This window comes from Peromyscus eremicus, chromosome 8a (genome assembly GCF_949786415.1).
Source record: "Peromyscus eremicus chromosome 8a, PerEre_H2_v1, whole genome shotgun sequence".
In the NCBI taxonomy this organism is placed as follows: domain Eukaryota; kingdom Metazoa; phylum Chordata; class Mammalia; order Rodentia; family Cricetidae; genus Peromyscus; species Peromyscus eremicus.
In genome coordinates this window covers 67,133,781-67,149,256 of record NC_081423.1, presented here as the reverse complement: position 1 = coordinate 67,149,256, position 15,476 = coordinate 67,133,781, and the positions used below count along the sequence as shown (strand labels likewise).

Sequence of the window (15,476 nt, the reverse complement as noted above, 5' to 3'; positions counted from 1 at the left end):
TCTCTAAACTTTTTTTTTTTTTTAATAAAAAGAAACACCATAGCTGAACACAGGTGATCTGCTTGCAAGGTCTGACTTAATACTGCTAAAGTATTGTATGAGTTAAAATTTTAAAAAAATCAGCATATACAAATTACAGCCTTGACTACTGAGGCTATTTTGGCATGGGGGAGGGCTCACTCCCAAACAGAGCTGTAAGCAATCTTTACACCAAGTCCGTCACACAGTATTATTTCTCCCATTTTGCAAGTGAAGACATTGGAGCTAAGCAATTCTTTGGACCCTACCATTGGTACATGTCAGAGCCAAGACTGTGCATTTGGAGTCCCTTGCCCATGCTCCTGTTTTATTCTCTCTCTCTCTCTCTCTCTCTCTCTCTCTCTCTCTCTCTCTCTCTCTCTATTTTTCTCTCTCTCTCTCTCAAAAATATCCCGTGTTTGTGTATGTGTGTGTGTATGTGTGGTGCCACTTGGTGTGACTTCAAGCACACACTCCACAGTGCAATTAATATGTGTGGTCAGAGTACAACTTCAGACATTGGTTCTTGCCTTCTGCCTTGTTGGAGACAGGGTCTCCTGATGTTTGCCATTCTAACGCCAGGCTAGCTAGTTTGTCTGGCCTGCAAGCTTCCAGGGACTCTCTCGTCCCCTAACCCCATCTCCCTCCTGTCCTACTGTGTCCAGTGTTATGTGGGTCCTGGGGACCCACACTCGGGTCTTTATGCTTCTGCAGCAAGTGTGCCACCCTCTGAACCATCTCTCCAGTCCCATCACGTCCTTTTCAGGCCCTATTCCACTCTTGCATTGGTGGAACCCGATCTGGGATGCACTCGTTATACATTAACAGAGAACAGGCTCTTGAGTTGGGGCACCCAGAAACAGTGACATAACATCTGAGCCAGGGTGTCGGAGACAAGTGAGAAGCCGGTCCCTGCAAACAAACTTGCAGATATTTGTTAACACTGAGGTGTGCTGTCTTGGTCAATCATCAATCTGATAGCACATTGCCCAGTGAGGCCAACGCGGGAAAAAAGCACAAGAATGTGTCTGCAGGCTGTATACAGAGCAGCCTGGACCTGGGCAGTACAGCTTTGCCTTAAGGAAGAGCAAGAGAGCTCAAGAGAGACTCCAAAGACCTTTAAGTAGTACGAGATAAGACTTGGAATTGTATTTTATTTCACTTTCTCAGTGCTAGGGACCTCATTCTTCTAGACAAAGCATCTCTACCATTGAGACATCCCCAACCCAGAACCTGGGAGTTTATTATTATCATCTTATTCTCTGCATATAAATATTTGCCTGTATGTCCGTCTGTTCATCACATGAGTGCCTAGTGCCCATGAAGACCAGAAGATGGCATCAAGTCCCATAGAACTGGGGTTACAGACAGTTGTGAGCCATTGTGTGGATGCTAGGACTTGAACTCTGGTACTCTGAAGAACAGCCAGTTCTCTTAACCACTGAGTCGCCTGTCCAGCCCCACGTAGGAGCTCTTCGTCCACGGAGAGTAAAGACCTCTTCTGCAAACCTCTTCTTGCTGGGAAGCCTGTGTAAGGCTATAACCCTAACTTGTTTGTGTTTTTACAGGACTGTTAAGAAAGCATGAAGACTGAGGGCTGGAAAGATGGCTCGGGGGTTAAGAGCATTGGCTACTCTTCCAGGAGACCTGGGTTCAATTCCCAGCACCCACATGGCAGCTCACAACTGTCTGTTACTCCAGTCCTGGGGGTCCAATACACACATGGGTAGGCATTCACATAAAATAAAAATAAGGATTAAAAACATCAAAAGAGGGGTGGCTGTGGCGCACGCCTTTAATCCCAGCACTCAGAAGGCAGAGCCAGGTAGATCTCTTGTGGGTTCAAGGCCAGCCTGGTCTACAGAGCGAGATCCAGGACAGGCACTAAAACTACACAGAGAAACCCTGTCTTGAAAAACCATAAAAAACAAAACAAAACAAAACAAAACAAAAACAAAAACAAAAAAACCACCACCACCTCCAACAACAACAACAACAAAACATCAAAAGAGAAAAGAAACTATAAAGACATATATATATATATGCCTCTTACACGCTAGCAGACACAAATTGTTGGGAGGGAGGGAGGGTCTCTCTTAGGGGGTGGGGAAGAGCCGAGGGCTGAGAAATGCTTCCCATAAGGTTGCCTCATCCTTTTTGTTTACAAAGACTCCCACTAGAGGCCAGCTCAGGTCTCCTGAAACTGGAGTTGTCCAGACCCGGGCCCCCCTTCAAGACCTTCATGTTGTTTTTCTTCCAAGGAACTGGAGACTTGGTCAGCTGTGACTCACTCCTCCTGTGTTGTCTACACAGCACACACACGCCAAGGACTAAAAACGGCAAGTGCTCCCTGCCACCCTCCAGCCCCCACCGGCCAGGGGCCATGAGAGGTGGGGGTGGGGCAGACACCTTGCGGGAATGTGTGCAGCTCCACCTGCAGTGTGGAAGTCAGGGACCCTAGCTCCTCCCTCCCAGGAAACAGAGCATGACCCAGAGAATAAAGTTTTCCATTTCCTACCCCCACTGTCGGTGTTGTAATATTCCTGTTGTCTCAAAAGCCCTCTTCCATGTCCTGTGTTGCCAAAGACATGAATTGGGGGGGGAATGGGTCTAGGAAGGGGGGATATAAAGAGGGGTTCAGAGAAGATGAGGGGGTGACAGGAATCAGAATACACTCTATACATGTATGAAATTGTCAAAGAACAAATTCATTAAAAGTTAAATTTATTAAAAAAAAAATTAGAATCTTGGAAATTCAAATGAACCCTACTGAGCAGGATACCGGCTCATCCAGGTGTGGGGCTGTGGCTAGAGCACAGAAAACTTCAATGAAAATGGTGTTCACACTGAAGGAACAGCACTACCATTCATGAAATATTTACGATGCTGAGTGTTTTCCTATGCGTTATCACACTTCCTCCACAACACTATTGCTGTTACCCCCATTTTATAGATGAGGAAAAGTGAACCAAAGCAGTTCCATAGTTTGCCCAAGGCTACACCACTATGAAGTGCCAGAGCTGAGATCTGAGAGGAGGTAATTGTACCTGCGGAGTCACTGTTTCTTACTCCAGGCACCACCCCACAGCACCTGCACCATTATGTCTTCCTCTCCCTTCAGGAAACGTCTCCTGCTATCCACTACAACCTGATACTGTCCTCATCAGGACCAAAGGAGTTGGGAAAGGAGTCTGGGGGCTTGTTTCAAAGTGAGGTGCTCTCTGGGTTAAAAAAAAAAATCTGGTTCTGGAGGCCTTGGAGGGAAGGATGAATGAACATTTTATCAACACGAATGTCATTTGGCAGCCCCAAAACAAACAGTGTCCCACCCGGCTCGCTCCTTTATGAGGCATTCAATCAATAAAATGAGAGCAGAGCTCTGTCAGATTTATTGGCTGGGTTCAAACTGAACACCTCTTCTACCCGCCAAAGGCTGGGTCACCAGTCTACCTTTCCGTTCCTGCTCTGGACAGCCCCCATTTTTTCCCCCCGTGGGGCTACAATGGTTCATTGTTTGAGGCAGGCCTTGTGAGAAGTTGTATTTGTTTTGTCTCTTATCTTATCGGCTCCAGCGCTACAATGGCCCAGGTGTACTTACCATTTTACCATCAGGTGAGAGGAGACTGTGGCCTGGGTCCAGGCTGCCCGGGGAGACTTGCTGTAAAACCGACTGGCTGGTCACCATGGCACTGTTGCCATGGTGACTGATGGTTGAAGAGGAAGTGACCTCATTGTTCCCCTGCTGGCTGTAGCGCACTCCTGCAAAACAACATGAGCCCAACAGGAAACATTAGTGTCACCAGGGCCCCTGGACACTAAATCAGTGCCTCTTGTTTTCAGTGGTGGGCGACAAGAAAACAAAATTGTCTTCTCCTCCCCATCCACTCACAAGGACTCTCAGCTACCTTCCTCTGGGGTAAGGGTGGTGTGGCCTCTACTGTAACTGTAGAATATAAAATCTCTGAAGGGAGGATGTTTTATCTTTTTGGTGATGAGCCTTAGCCTGTGACGGCTGAGCTATCTCTCCAGCCCAGGGTAGGACACGCTGATTTATTTTGTTTTGTTCTTTGTTCAATTCCAGTGTTTTAGCAATGGATAGTCATTCAGTCAACTTCTGTTGGAGCATGGAAGGATAGAAAGGATGGATGGGTGGACGGAACTCAGGAGAAAGAGGGCTGAGCCTTCTCAAGAGCTGACCTTCTGAAGGCAGAGGCAGATCAGTCAAGGGTGGGACCGATTCCCTATCAATACAAGGAAGTTTTCTAACAAGAGGGGCAGACTTTAGGGTTTAGAAACAGACACACGAGGGTTCAAATCCTGTCTGGGCTCTGCCCCTCTACCTCCTCTCATGAAATAGAGAGAATGCTTCCACTCCAGGGCTATTAGAGGATCGAAGACAACCTCTCTCCACCTCCCAGCATAATGCCAAACACCCGGGGACTGAGGTCAAAGATGTTTGGCAGGGTGAGGGGGTAGTAGGATAGATCTCAAGACATGGATAAGAAGATTCTTGAATTCTGAGACTCCTAAGGTCAGACTCTAAGCACGGATGGAATGTTCTGGTAAAGAGCAGCTTCTAGAGGTTCCTGCTTTGGCAGACTGATTGATGCATCGCCCAGGAAGCGACTTGGCTGGAGGCCTGGCTGTCACTCTGCTGCTCTTTCCTTCTGAAGCATCTGGACTTCACTCCTATTCCACCTGCATGTTTTGACTCCCCGACCAGCTATTTACCTCCCCAAGATGCCCTGCTCCCGAGAGAGCGGTGATAACCCTGGGAGTCAGGTGTGTGCTCACCTCCCAGCCTGTCCTCATCATCGATTGGGTCTCAAGTCAAACAGTCCCTGGACTTAGCCTATTTAATTTGGCTGAAGGAAAAGGGCCAGCCCTCTGATGATCAAATATGGGTCACAGGGAGGCTTCTCCCCTACCACAGGCCACACGATTATTTATTTAAAAATAATTAACGAAGGATATCCATGGGAAACAAAAGCCTTCACAAGGGGTACCGTAAGAGCCCAGAGCTTCCCCTCGGAGGCTAGGCAGCACAGCCCAAGGTGGCGGCAGCTCACAGGCTTTAATTTTCCCCAAAGAACTTTGTTGTGTTGTAGCAGCTGTGCTAAGCACAGATGGGTCTCAGCACTTCCCCTTTAAGATCTCTAGCTCTCCAAACTTCCCCTTTAAGACCTCTGGCTGGGAGTTAGAGGATCCCTGTTTTGATCACAGCTTTACCATCTCTCTCCTGGGCGAGCTCCAGCTTCCTTATCTAGAAGCTGGAGGATGATGTGCTACCCCAGAAGGGGACTGTCATCAGTGCAGGATGGAGGGAATTAGGCGAGAGGCTTGGTCAGCTCTGGGTCCATCTGTATCCCTTCCCCACTGATGCTCCTCCCATAGACATGACAGTCACTGGAGTTATCTTCCAGGGGAAGGAGGAGGGATGGGCAAGTATCATGCAATTGTCCACAGGTCACACACCAGGAATAAATGGCTCTTATTAGAGAAAAAAAAAGAGCCCTCGTCTTCGTATATTTCATGAATTTGGAAGAACATTTGATATGGTAACAAAGGAGGAATGCAAAGTGTACAGGTTCTGGAGCTAGGTGACCTGGGCTTAAATCTTGGTTCCACCATGCCATAGCCATGGGGAGGTGATGTGCTCTCCCTGGACTTCAGTTTCCATACTGTTGACAATATCCACCCCACCCCTGTTAGGTCCCGGGCAAAGAACACAATGAATTAGTGGATGTGCAAGTCCTCCGGTCATGCTGGGCATAAAACAGTTGCTCCAAGTATCTTGCTCTCTACTTTCGGACCATCTTCATCCAAATATCTGTAGGATGGCTGAGGTCACACAACTTTACTGAGCACCTATTCATCACTTAAACACTGTGCTGGGAAACTTCATTAAGAGATGAATGATCTTTCCTTCTTCAGTCACCATCCCTAGCTCTGGACATGGAGAGAGATGACAAGGCCTCTGGGTTAACCCTAATTTACTGAAGACACCAGATGAAGTGTCACAAAAGACCCAGATGAGAAATGGCTATGGCAGATCATGGCCACATGCCCTTCACTCACTACCTGGCCCAAGTCACTGATTAGTCATGTCCTCATCATGGACCCTGTGAGCCACAGAAAGTAGGTCCAACAGCCAAGGTATCCATGCAAGGTATCAGGGTCCTGGATGCCACTGTTCCCTGGGAATCATGGGTTATTGCTGAATTCCCAACAACCTACAAAGCAGGTCACCTGGTTTCCACTCAGCAAAGCTGGCTAGAAGTGTCAAAAGCACGGAGGATATATATAGCTCTTCACCCAGCTGTACCCCAGGATGTTTTTTTTTCCATGTGCATGTGCGTGTACAAGCGGAAGCCAGAGGACAACCTTGAGTGACCTTGAGTATTTGTCCTCAGGCACCAACCAATCTCTTTTTTTTTTTTTTTTTTTTTTTTTGAGAAGGTCTCTCACTAACCTGGATTGCATCAGGCATGCTGGGTTAGCCAGCCAGCAAGCCCCAGGAAGCTACCCACCTGCTTCCCCAGCACTGGGATTACATGCCTGTATCACCATGCTCAGTTTTTGTATGGGGTCAAGGGAGATAACTGGGGATAAAACTCAGGTCTTCATACTTACAAGGCAAGTACTTCATGGACCACGTTACCTCTCTGCTCAGACGACCCCCCTTGCTGGTTTCTGAAGGAGCCCTAATACCCGTGACTGGCATAATGGTCTTTCTTGTGTCTGCACTCTGCCTTATTTGAAGTACATCATCCCTCACCACACTCCATGCAGTCGTCTCAGATCAGATGGCTCTGCACTGCCTCTGTGGCTCGCCTGTGCTGTTCCCTCTGTTTGGACAGGTTTTTTTTTTTTTTCCTTTAGCGTCCCTGGGACAATGTTCTTCTGTCAACCTATTACTTAGTGGTCCCAACCTCTGTGCTTCCAAGGCTCTAGGGAAGCGGTTCTCAGCCTTCCTATTGCTTTGACCCTTTAATACAGTTCCTCATGTTGTGGTGACCCCCAGACATAAAATAATTTTCGTGGCTACTTCATAACTGCAATTTTGCTGCTGTTATGAATCGTAATGATAATGCAGGATATCTGATACTCGATCCCTGTGAAAGGGTCATTCGGCCCCAGAGGGGTCATGACCCAGAACTGATGCTCTGGAGACTTGACATCAGGAGCCAGCCTCGCTGTACTCTGATGTGTTTACTTTTCTCTCCCTCTCAAAGGAAGAGATGCCATGCTCATTGTTGCTTCCTCAGGCTAGCAGAGCACTTGGCATTGCGCCTATTTACAGAACGAAGGAACGAAACCTCAGCTACTTTGAGGATCCAGGTCCCAGATCAAGGAACAAGCAGAAAGAGAAAGTCGGGGCAGTTCTGTATTGATAGTGTAATTCTGTCCCCGGTCTATTGCTAGGGGATCGCTGGAAAGTCACACAAATTTCACAGTCGAGAAGCACCAGATGAATTCAGAAATTTGCAGAAGGCTGAATGGGACCACACGGAATACAATAAAGAGCCCTGTGCATGCACACACGCCCCTCGAACATCTGCCCGCCACCTTGGTCACTCGAGAGCTGTAAGCCACATCCGTGCCCATCAGGAATCAGCTCCCCCTGACTGCAGACAGTCCTCTGTCCACCACTTCAGGATAATGACCTGTAACTCTTCTGACAGCCACTTCCTTAGGCAAACGTCAGGACCCTTTCCAAGCTCAAGCGCCACATTTATTGTTGGACAGCATTCGCGATCCTTTAACCATCCAGCGGCTGTAAAACTGCTAATGTTTCAATGGGAGGCTTATCGTTTTAAAATGTGTCACTGACGGTGTGATTTTCCCCACCAGCCCTGTCATGGTTCTTGTGCAATCTAGCGTGTGGTGTTTTTAGATGTCTGTGTTGGTTTACACAGGGCCAGCTGTGCCTTGTGTGTTCAGAGCCAACCCTGAATGCCTTACAGGAGACTCCACAGAAGAGCTGTTCAGGGTGTCCCTGACTACACAGGTGTGTCAGAAATCTATTTCAGGGCTCCCTCTCTATAATTTACAGATCCTTGACTATGTAGCCCACCTCTCTGAGACCCTCAAAAGACAGCAAAGACGTCATTATGATTTTGGATCAATCAACTTTTTAGGCTTTGATCTTTTTTTTTTTTTTTTTTACTTTTTTTCCCCTGTAAAATGGACATAAAGATTTCCTCCTTCTGGTGACAGATAGTGGATTAATAAAATAATGTAAAAGAAGCACTGGGCTTTGCTGGGGGAACAAAATGAACAGAAGAGTAATGCCAACCAGGAAATCATGCCTGGAATTTCTCTTGTATTAGGAGAGAGAGGAGAGCGGGGACTTGGGTGACATGGGCTCAGCTTGTCTCTCGCATGGCCTTTGGCACTGAGGCCTGGGGGCTCCCTTTCCTGGCATCTGTAAGCTGCACCCAGCACCTGATGGGATGCCTTCACCCTTGACATTTCATTCTGAAGCCAGCTCCTATTTGTGATAATGCAGGAATGTTCCTCCAGTTGGTGGACCTAGGCCAGCTCCAGTGAGCGCCCCAGCCACCAACAGAGTAAACATTACTCAACTGGCCAGGGCTCTGTCACACACATTTTTCCTCTGTGTTCCTAACCTCATGCAGAGCACAGCCCAAACCCATCGGGTCTGGAAACTAGATATCTGAACCGGGGTAGGAGGGGACGTGTGAAGGAGAGAGTTCTTCCAAAATGAAGCCATGATGTCCATAAATCATGCGCAGACAGAACTGTGTTTCTTACAAAGCCCCAACTTTGTACTGGGAACGGGGAAAGGGGATGTTAAGCTAGTCTTAGTGGTCCAGCCTTGTGTCCTCATACCCACCCCCACTAAGCACCATTCACTTTTCCTGAGGACAGAGGCAGAGAGATGGGCAGTCTGGTGAATTCCTCAGACACTCGTTTGCCATTAAAAGAATGTGAACAATTCCTGGGCTTAAAGTCAGGGACCCCAGAAACCAAAGCTTCCAAATAAATTAGCACTGCTGCCTCTGTTTCTCCATGAGCAGCAGCTGCCTCAGTTTCTCCGTGGGCAGCACAGGACTTTTACCGTTCTGAGTACTATCCCTAAGGATAAAGACCTGGGTTTGTACAGAGTTTAGGAGACAGAAATTCTGAAAGCCTACGAAGAGGAAACTGATGGAAAAGGCAAGCAATTTAAACACTAGGGCAGTCAAAGTTCTGGATCCTAAAGGCCTCAGGTAGGAGCCCCATTCACGGCATGAGAAACGCAGACAGGCCTGTGAGGACGGCAAACATTCTTGACTCAAGGGGTAAAACGTTGAGTGACACTTCAGGGAAGCCCACAAACTGGTTTTCTTATATATATATATATATAAAAAAATCAAAGTAAATGCAAGCAGCGGGGAAAGAAAGAAAAGGAAGTGGCCAAGAGCGGGTGCTCATGTGCATGGTACCTTCAGACACAACCTCCAGGCAAGGAGGGAAGAGGAACGGACACCCAAGTCCTTCCTTCCACGGGGTTGGCCTTAGGAGGTACGTCCCCATGTCCTTGCCAGACAGCTGGTTTCTACAAGCCAACACCAGGTGCTTTGCAAGATCACTTCAGCCTAGAGTCCAAGGCCACAGCCCAAAGAGCCTCCCTGGCACTGGAGCATTGCCTCAGGCCTCATCCAGGAGAGTGTTTTATACCGGGCTTCTTCTCAGTGGGCCACAGATGCCCATGTGACACAGAGGACAGCAGATCTGAGGTGGTCACCTAGCTAGTCTCACATTCTGAAGCTGACTCCCTTTCCTCTTCCCTTTAATGCCCAAATGGATTCCTGATATGTTAAGTCACTTTATCATGACCCACGGATAGTTTGAAACCATTTTATGGGTTGGCAGCCTTGTTTCTTGGCTGCATCTCTCATGAGAATGTATGTACCCAGAGGGCAGGCTCTCGGCGCGGCGCCTGGCCTGTACCAGGTACCCAAGGATTTGCAGAAGTCAGTGAAAGACAATGACCTGACAGAGGGCTCAGTGAGAAGCCACTGCAGTATATATGTATCCTCCAAGTCTCCTCCTTTTTTTCTGTAGTGAAGGGAGACATATTGTTTAAGGACAGCAAAGGACAGGGAAGAAAAAATGAAAACACAATCCAAATAGAGAAAACATGACTGAGAGATATGAGCAATTTCACGTCAGAAGGCATCAGAGAGGAGTGGAGAGCGGTGTGTGGGATGCAGCAGGCTGCTTCTGCACCTGAGATCTCACCCTGGGCTTTATTTTGTGCTGCTGAAATGGATGGTGTGTGTGTGTGTGTGTGTGTGTGTGTGTGTGTGTGTGTGTGTGTGTGTTGGGGGCAGGGCGGGGGGGGGCACTCCCTAGTCTTGCAGCCCAAGCATAACATCTGTTCTAAGGGGATGAGAGAAAGTGCTTTCACAATATAGCTTGACTGTTTCTAAAGTGAGACTTAAAAGTGGTAACACATGCCCCGGGTCATCTTATTGCTTAGCAAGGAAGATTCGTGGGCCTTGTAGAGCTGTGAGATGACTATGTGTACACTTACCAAGTTAGAAACCCATCTGTGGTCCACTGGGTTGGTTTTTTGAGGTAAGGAAAAGGATTGGTTAATGGGCACTTACTGTGGCAACGTGAGTAATTTAAGCACCCTTTAAAAAAAAAAGAAACTAAGGCAAAAAACCTAAGAAGGGTTAATGATGGACATCGTTAGTCTAATGCCTGGGGGGGCAGACAGTGTCCTGCTGCAGTCTGGCTCCTGGGGTCACTGTTTTTTCTGAGAGGCTGCCTTTGCAGGCAGGGGTCGTATGACTGCAACAAAGGCTCCCAGGTTTGGCTGACAGGGAGAATGCTGATGCTCCTAGTGGGCTGGGCAATGTGAGGAAGGCTATAAAGCCATCAGAAGACTGAGCCACTGGGTGTCCACACAAAGTAAGGACCTATAAACAGACATCTGTATTGTGACTGAAGGGCTAATAAAGTTGCCTTAGAAAAGAGAGGTTTTTCCACTGTGGCCTATTCATAAGCAATTCCCCCGACTAGGAGGGAATACCCAGGGACAAGATCCTTTGAGGCCTGACAAGTTCTAGAGCTGCCTCCTTAATGGGGGTTTGCCCGGTCAAACCCCAGCCTCTTCATCACTATCATTGAGACAGCTCCATCAGCAGCATCATCACCATCATCATCATCATCATCACTATTATCATCAGCATCATCATGACAGATCAACGATGCTGATCACCCAGTAAACTTATGAGGGGATGCTGGATCCAGGGAGCACCAGGTATCAGACACTGAGACTTTGGCAGGGGAATGATGACTGCCTTCTAGCCTGCTCGGAGAAGAGGAGCACCAGGTGAGCACTTGGGGAACACCATCAGAGAATGGACAGTTGCTCAGGGCCTGGCAGATTTTCTTCTGTCTCTTCAGGCAGCTCAGGTGTACAGAGTCTAGGTCTCAGGTCACTCAGTGGAAACTCGGAAAGACCCAGTCTCACACTTTTCTTGTCCAAGGAATATTGGTTAGTAAGAGATGATAAAAGTATCTAAGTCAGTAGACCATGAAACTAACTAGTACAACTAAACTAAGTGAGTGGCCTAAATCAGTAGAAACCAAGCTAGGAGAATATGAAGGAGAAAGCCAGGCTGTGTTCTTCGAGAAGTTTCTGGGAGCATTTAATGTTGGCACTATTTTGTGAACTGTAAATCTGAGATAAGAGATGAAGCATCAGGACATTGTTTTCAGAAAAAGGGAAGCTGGGCTTTAAATAATATTTACAGATGCCATAGGAAAACGAATGTTACGCTCAATTTAACTACAACGTGGAATAACAAACTTACAAGGCAGAACATTTATGCATTAAGCATTTGGTCAGGAACCTCTCTATAACAGACACATTCGCTGCACAAGTAAGTAGAATGGTTTACCATGGTGCCAGATCTAGCAGGGGGACAGTGAAGAGTCCAGTAGGAGCTTAGGTAGGGCTCAGCTCGGGGTGGGTTGGTTCCACCACTCAGGCCTCCCTTTACTACGGGAACAAGGCAAAGCCTCTTGTGTTTTTCTTTGACAGGAAGGGATCCGAGCCCTAGAGTAGAATTCTACACAACAAAGAGGATAAGCTGCTCATTTCTGTTTCCATCTGTAAAATACCCAGAGTTCAAAGAAGCACTTACTTCGGCCCACTATACACACTGCAGGTGTTGTCTGGAGAGTTCCTGTCCTGGGTGTACAAGTGTTCACCCAGGCTTCGTGGCTGGCAGAGTCCAACAGTGTTGACCAAGAAGAGGATCCTGCCATGGACAAGGTTCCAAGGCACGGGCCTACAGACTGCCACTCAAAGGCCCCGGAAGCGTTAACCTCTTGCAGTTATAGGTGTCTTGTTTATACCCAGTATAAATCTGTTTATTGTGACTGGCCCCACCCAATCTGCTGATGTTGTAAAGCCCTAATGGTCCCTAATAAAGATGGAAGGCTTCTAACAGCACAGAGTTCCTGAAACAGGGATGGAGTGAGGGAGAGGGAAAAAAAAAAAGAGTGAGGGAGACAGATGATGAGCCTAACAATAAAGCACCACAGTGGCAAAGCTCTCTCTGTATTTCAAACAGCAGAGTCTGCGGCCTTAAGACTGGAAGCAACACACAGTCTCCAAGTCATGACAGGTCAGAATCCTCAATACATGTAATGATTTTCTTTCCAGCATTACTCCTGTTTGTTATCGGTTCTGGTCTCCTGCATCCAGGGCTCCTGACCCCAGCTGCCTCTTCTCTTCCATTTGAGCAATGAACCACTGGATCACTGTCAACCCTTCAGAACGCTCCTGTTCTGTCTAGCCGAGTGACAGCCAACCCCTGGCTGTGCACCCAAGTGTCTTGGGCCATGTGTCACAATGCTCTACACCCAAGTAGCACAGCACCTCAGCAATTTTGATTCTACAGGTTGTGTGTGGAGCTACCATGTCTATGTTTAATGAGCTCCCCAGATTACTGAGATGGTCTCCAGGAAGGAGATTTGAGAACCCCAGATTTTGCTGGTGTTTCAGTTTCATGGTTTTGGATGTCCAAAATGAAGACCAAAGTTCGTAAAAACTGCAAAGCCACACCTTATCAAGAACCCAAGGAGATCTAGAGTTCTCCCTTGGTCAGCTCAGGAGCTCTACAAGGGCCCTGAATCTTCCTTGCCAAGCAGTAAGATGACCTGGGGTATGTACTATCACTTTGAAGGCTCACAACAGCCACTGTGTAGGTATTAGGATCCCTACTGGGCCAAAGAAGCCAAGGAGCTTATTTGAGAACACACTGCCAGGGAATGACAGTCAGTTCACATGAACTCTGTTGAGAGCTACACCTGGCTTCTAGGTCCATCCATCTCAGTGTGGTCCTAAGGAGGGGCTGTCTGCAAGCAGACAACCTCACGGCACCCCACATCACACAGACTCCTCTTGGAAAAGCCATTAAGGGCCTGAGCCCATCTCCAAGACGCGCCTCCAACATGCAGAACATGCTACCCAAGAAACCTTGCTCTTGACATCTGTCCCCAGAGTACTAAAAGGATAAGGTCCTCCCGGCTGAGGACTCTGTAGCGACCCAAACTACTCACTGTGCTACTGTGGGAGCTGCTGAGTCAGAGCCCAGGGAAAGAGTGAGCTGGTGCTCAAGGTGAGTAAAGTGAGGCTTCCTGCGCTCACTGCGGGCTGGCATCCACCCTCCCTTTCCTGCACTGCCTCTGCCTGAAGTTGGAGTCAGCTCCCCTTCTGGGAACAGAGGACAGCAAGCTTCTCAGACACAGCCTCCCCCAGGAAAACACCATCCCCTCCCTCAGGCTAGCAGCTTCCATAGCCTAATTACACACAAGCCATGCACGCAAGTAGGGTACTCACATCTGCTTTCATTAAAAGAGAAAGACGCCCTACTAGGTACAGGAACCTTTTGGTCATCTGCTGCCCCGACCTCCTAATGCACGGTCCTGAGCCCTTGTCCCACCATCTGTCCATGCACATCACAACCTCTTCTTGTTGATACTAAATGCCCATGAGGCTGAATATATCTTATAGATGTCACCCAACAGTCCTAGGGGAGATGAGACATTGCCTTACACCCACTATGTGACAAGAAGCCAGCCTGAGTCTATTACAGACACCAAGATGAGCATCTAGTTTGGAAATACCCAAATTCTCTAAAAATCAAGATTGAACAAGATCTTCGCTAGAGACAGGGAAATAAGAGGACCCCTCCCAAACAACAACAAACAAATCTTCTTTCAGATAACAGACTGCACAAGCCAGCCTCTGTGGGGAATAACAATAGCCACCATTTATGAGAACCTGCTATGTAGGGGTGTTTTGCCTATATACACATGCATCATACCATTTCCTCCTCCAGCTTTTGTAGGTGGGTATGCCCACTGTACACTGAGAAACTGAGGCTCAGATTCCAGAAGCTTGCCTAGGGTCACACAGAAATAAGTGACTAAGGTGAGGTTGGAATTTGGGTCTCCTCCGTGACCCATGGTTCTGTTGTTGGGCCCACTGAATTTAGAAGAACTTGTAAAGATGTGTTAAACAGGATGGGTGGTGGTGGTCAGCCAAAGGGAGGTTGGGAGACAGAGGGAGGTGAGCTGCTAATGGAGTAGCACCGAGCTGCTCACTACAGGCAGTGAGGCCCCTGAGCCATCCCCTCTGCCAGCACCAAAATACAGAAACTTATCCCCCCTCTCCACCACCTGAGCCCCATTCGGAATATGCATTTTGACACATTCCAGGTGATAGACATGCACTTTAACATGGAGAAGCTTTAGAGCTGGTTTTCAACTTTTGGTGGCACACTGGGCTCACCTGGAAGGTTTTAGTAACTACTGAAGCCTGGCCTAGTTCCCTAGAGAATCTGACATAATGGTGGTATTTGAGAGTTTGGTTGACCCAAGCAGCCTGCGTTCATATGATGTGTGAACCAAGAATGATATGTATATATGTGTGTACATTGTATACATCTACATATATGTGTGTATATATGTACAAATACACACACACTTTTTTTTTAATTATGTGTGTGAGTTTGTGAACCTGCCCACAGAGACCAGAAGTGTTGGATGCCCCTGGAGCTGGGGTTACAAGTGGCCATAAGCTGACTAACATGAGTCCTGGGAACTTAACTCAGGTCCTCTGGAAGAGTAGTACTCACTCTTAACCACTGAGCCATCTCTCCAGCCCTTGGTTTTTATGTTTTTAAATAGTTGGGGGAAAATCCAAAGGAGACTATGTCATGATATGTGAAAATAACATGAATTCAAACTTCAGATCCCATAAGGCTGTGTCGAGAGACAGCCACACACTCACTGTGCACAGCCTATGGGTGCTTTTGTGCTACACAGGTAGGGTTGAGCGGCTGTGACTGAGGCCATATCGCTCGAGAAGCCTAAACCATTCACTTTTGGGTCTTTACTGAAAAAGTTGCCTGACTGTTCTA

The 15,476-nt window shown here is 47.6% G+C and overlaps 1 protein-coding gene across 4 annotated transcripts in view; it reads right to left on the bottom strand.

Moving 5' to 3' along the window:
* The window catches only part of Hnf1b (HNF1 homeobox B), a 53,548-nt gene that overhangs the window by 18,645 nt on the left and 19,427 nt on the right, over positions 1-15,476 (bottom strand). For all 4 annotated transcript variants that reach the window (XM_059271362.1, XM_059271364.1, XM_059271361.1 and 1 more), the window contains exon 5: positions 3,617-3,777. In XM_059271362.1, the coding sequence (XP_059127345.1) occupies positions 3,617-3,777 (161 nt within the window). The remainder of the gene's footprint in view (positions 1-3,616; positions 3,778-15,476) is intronic.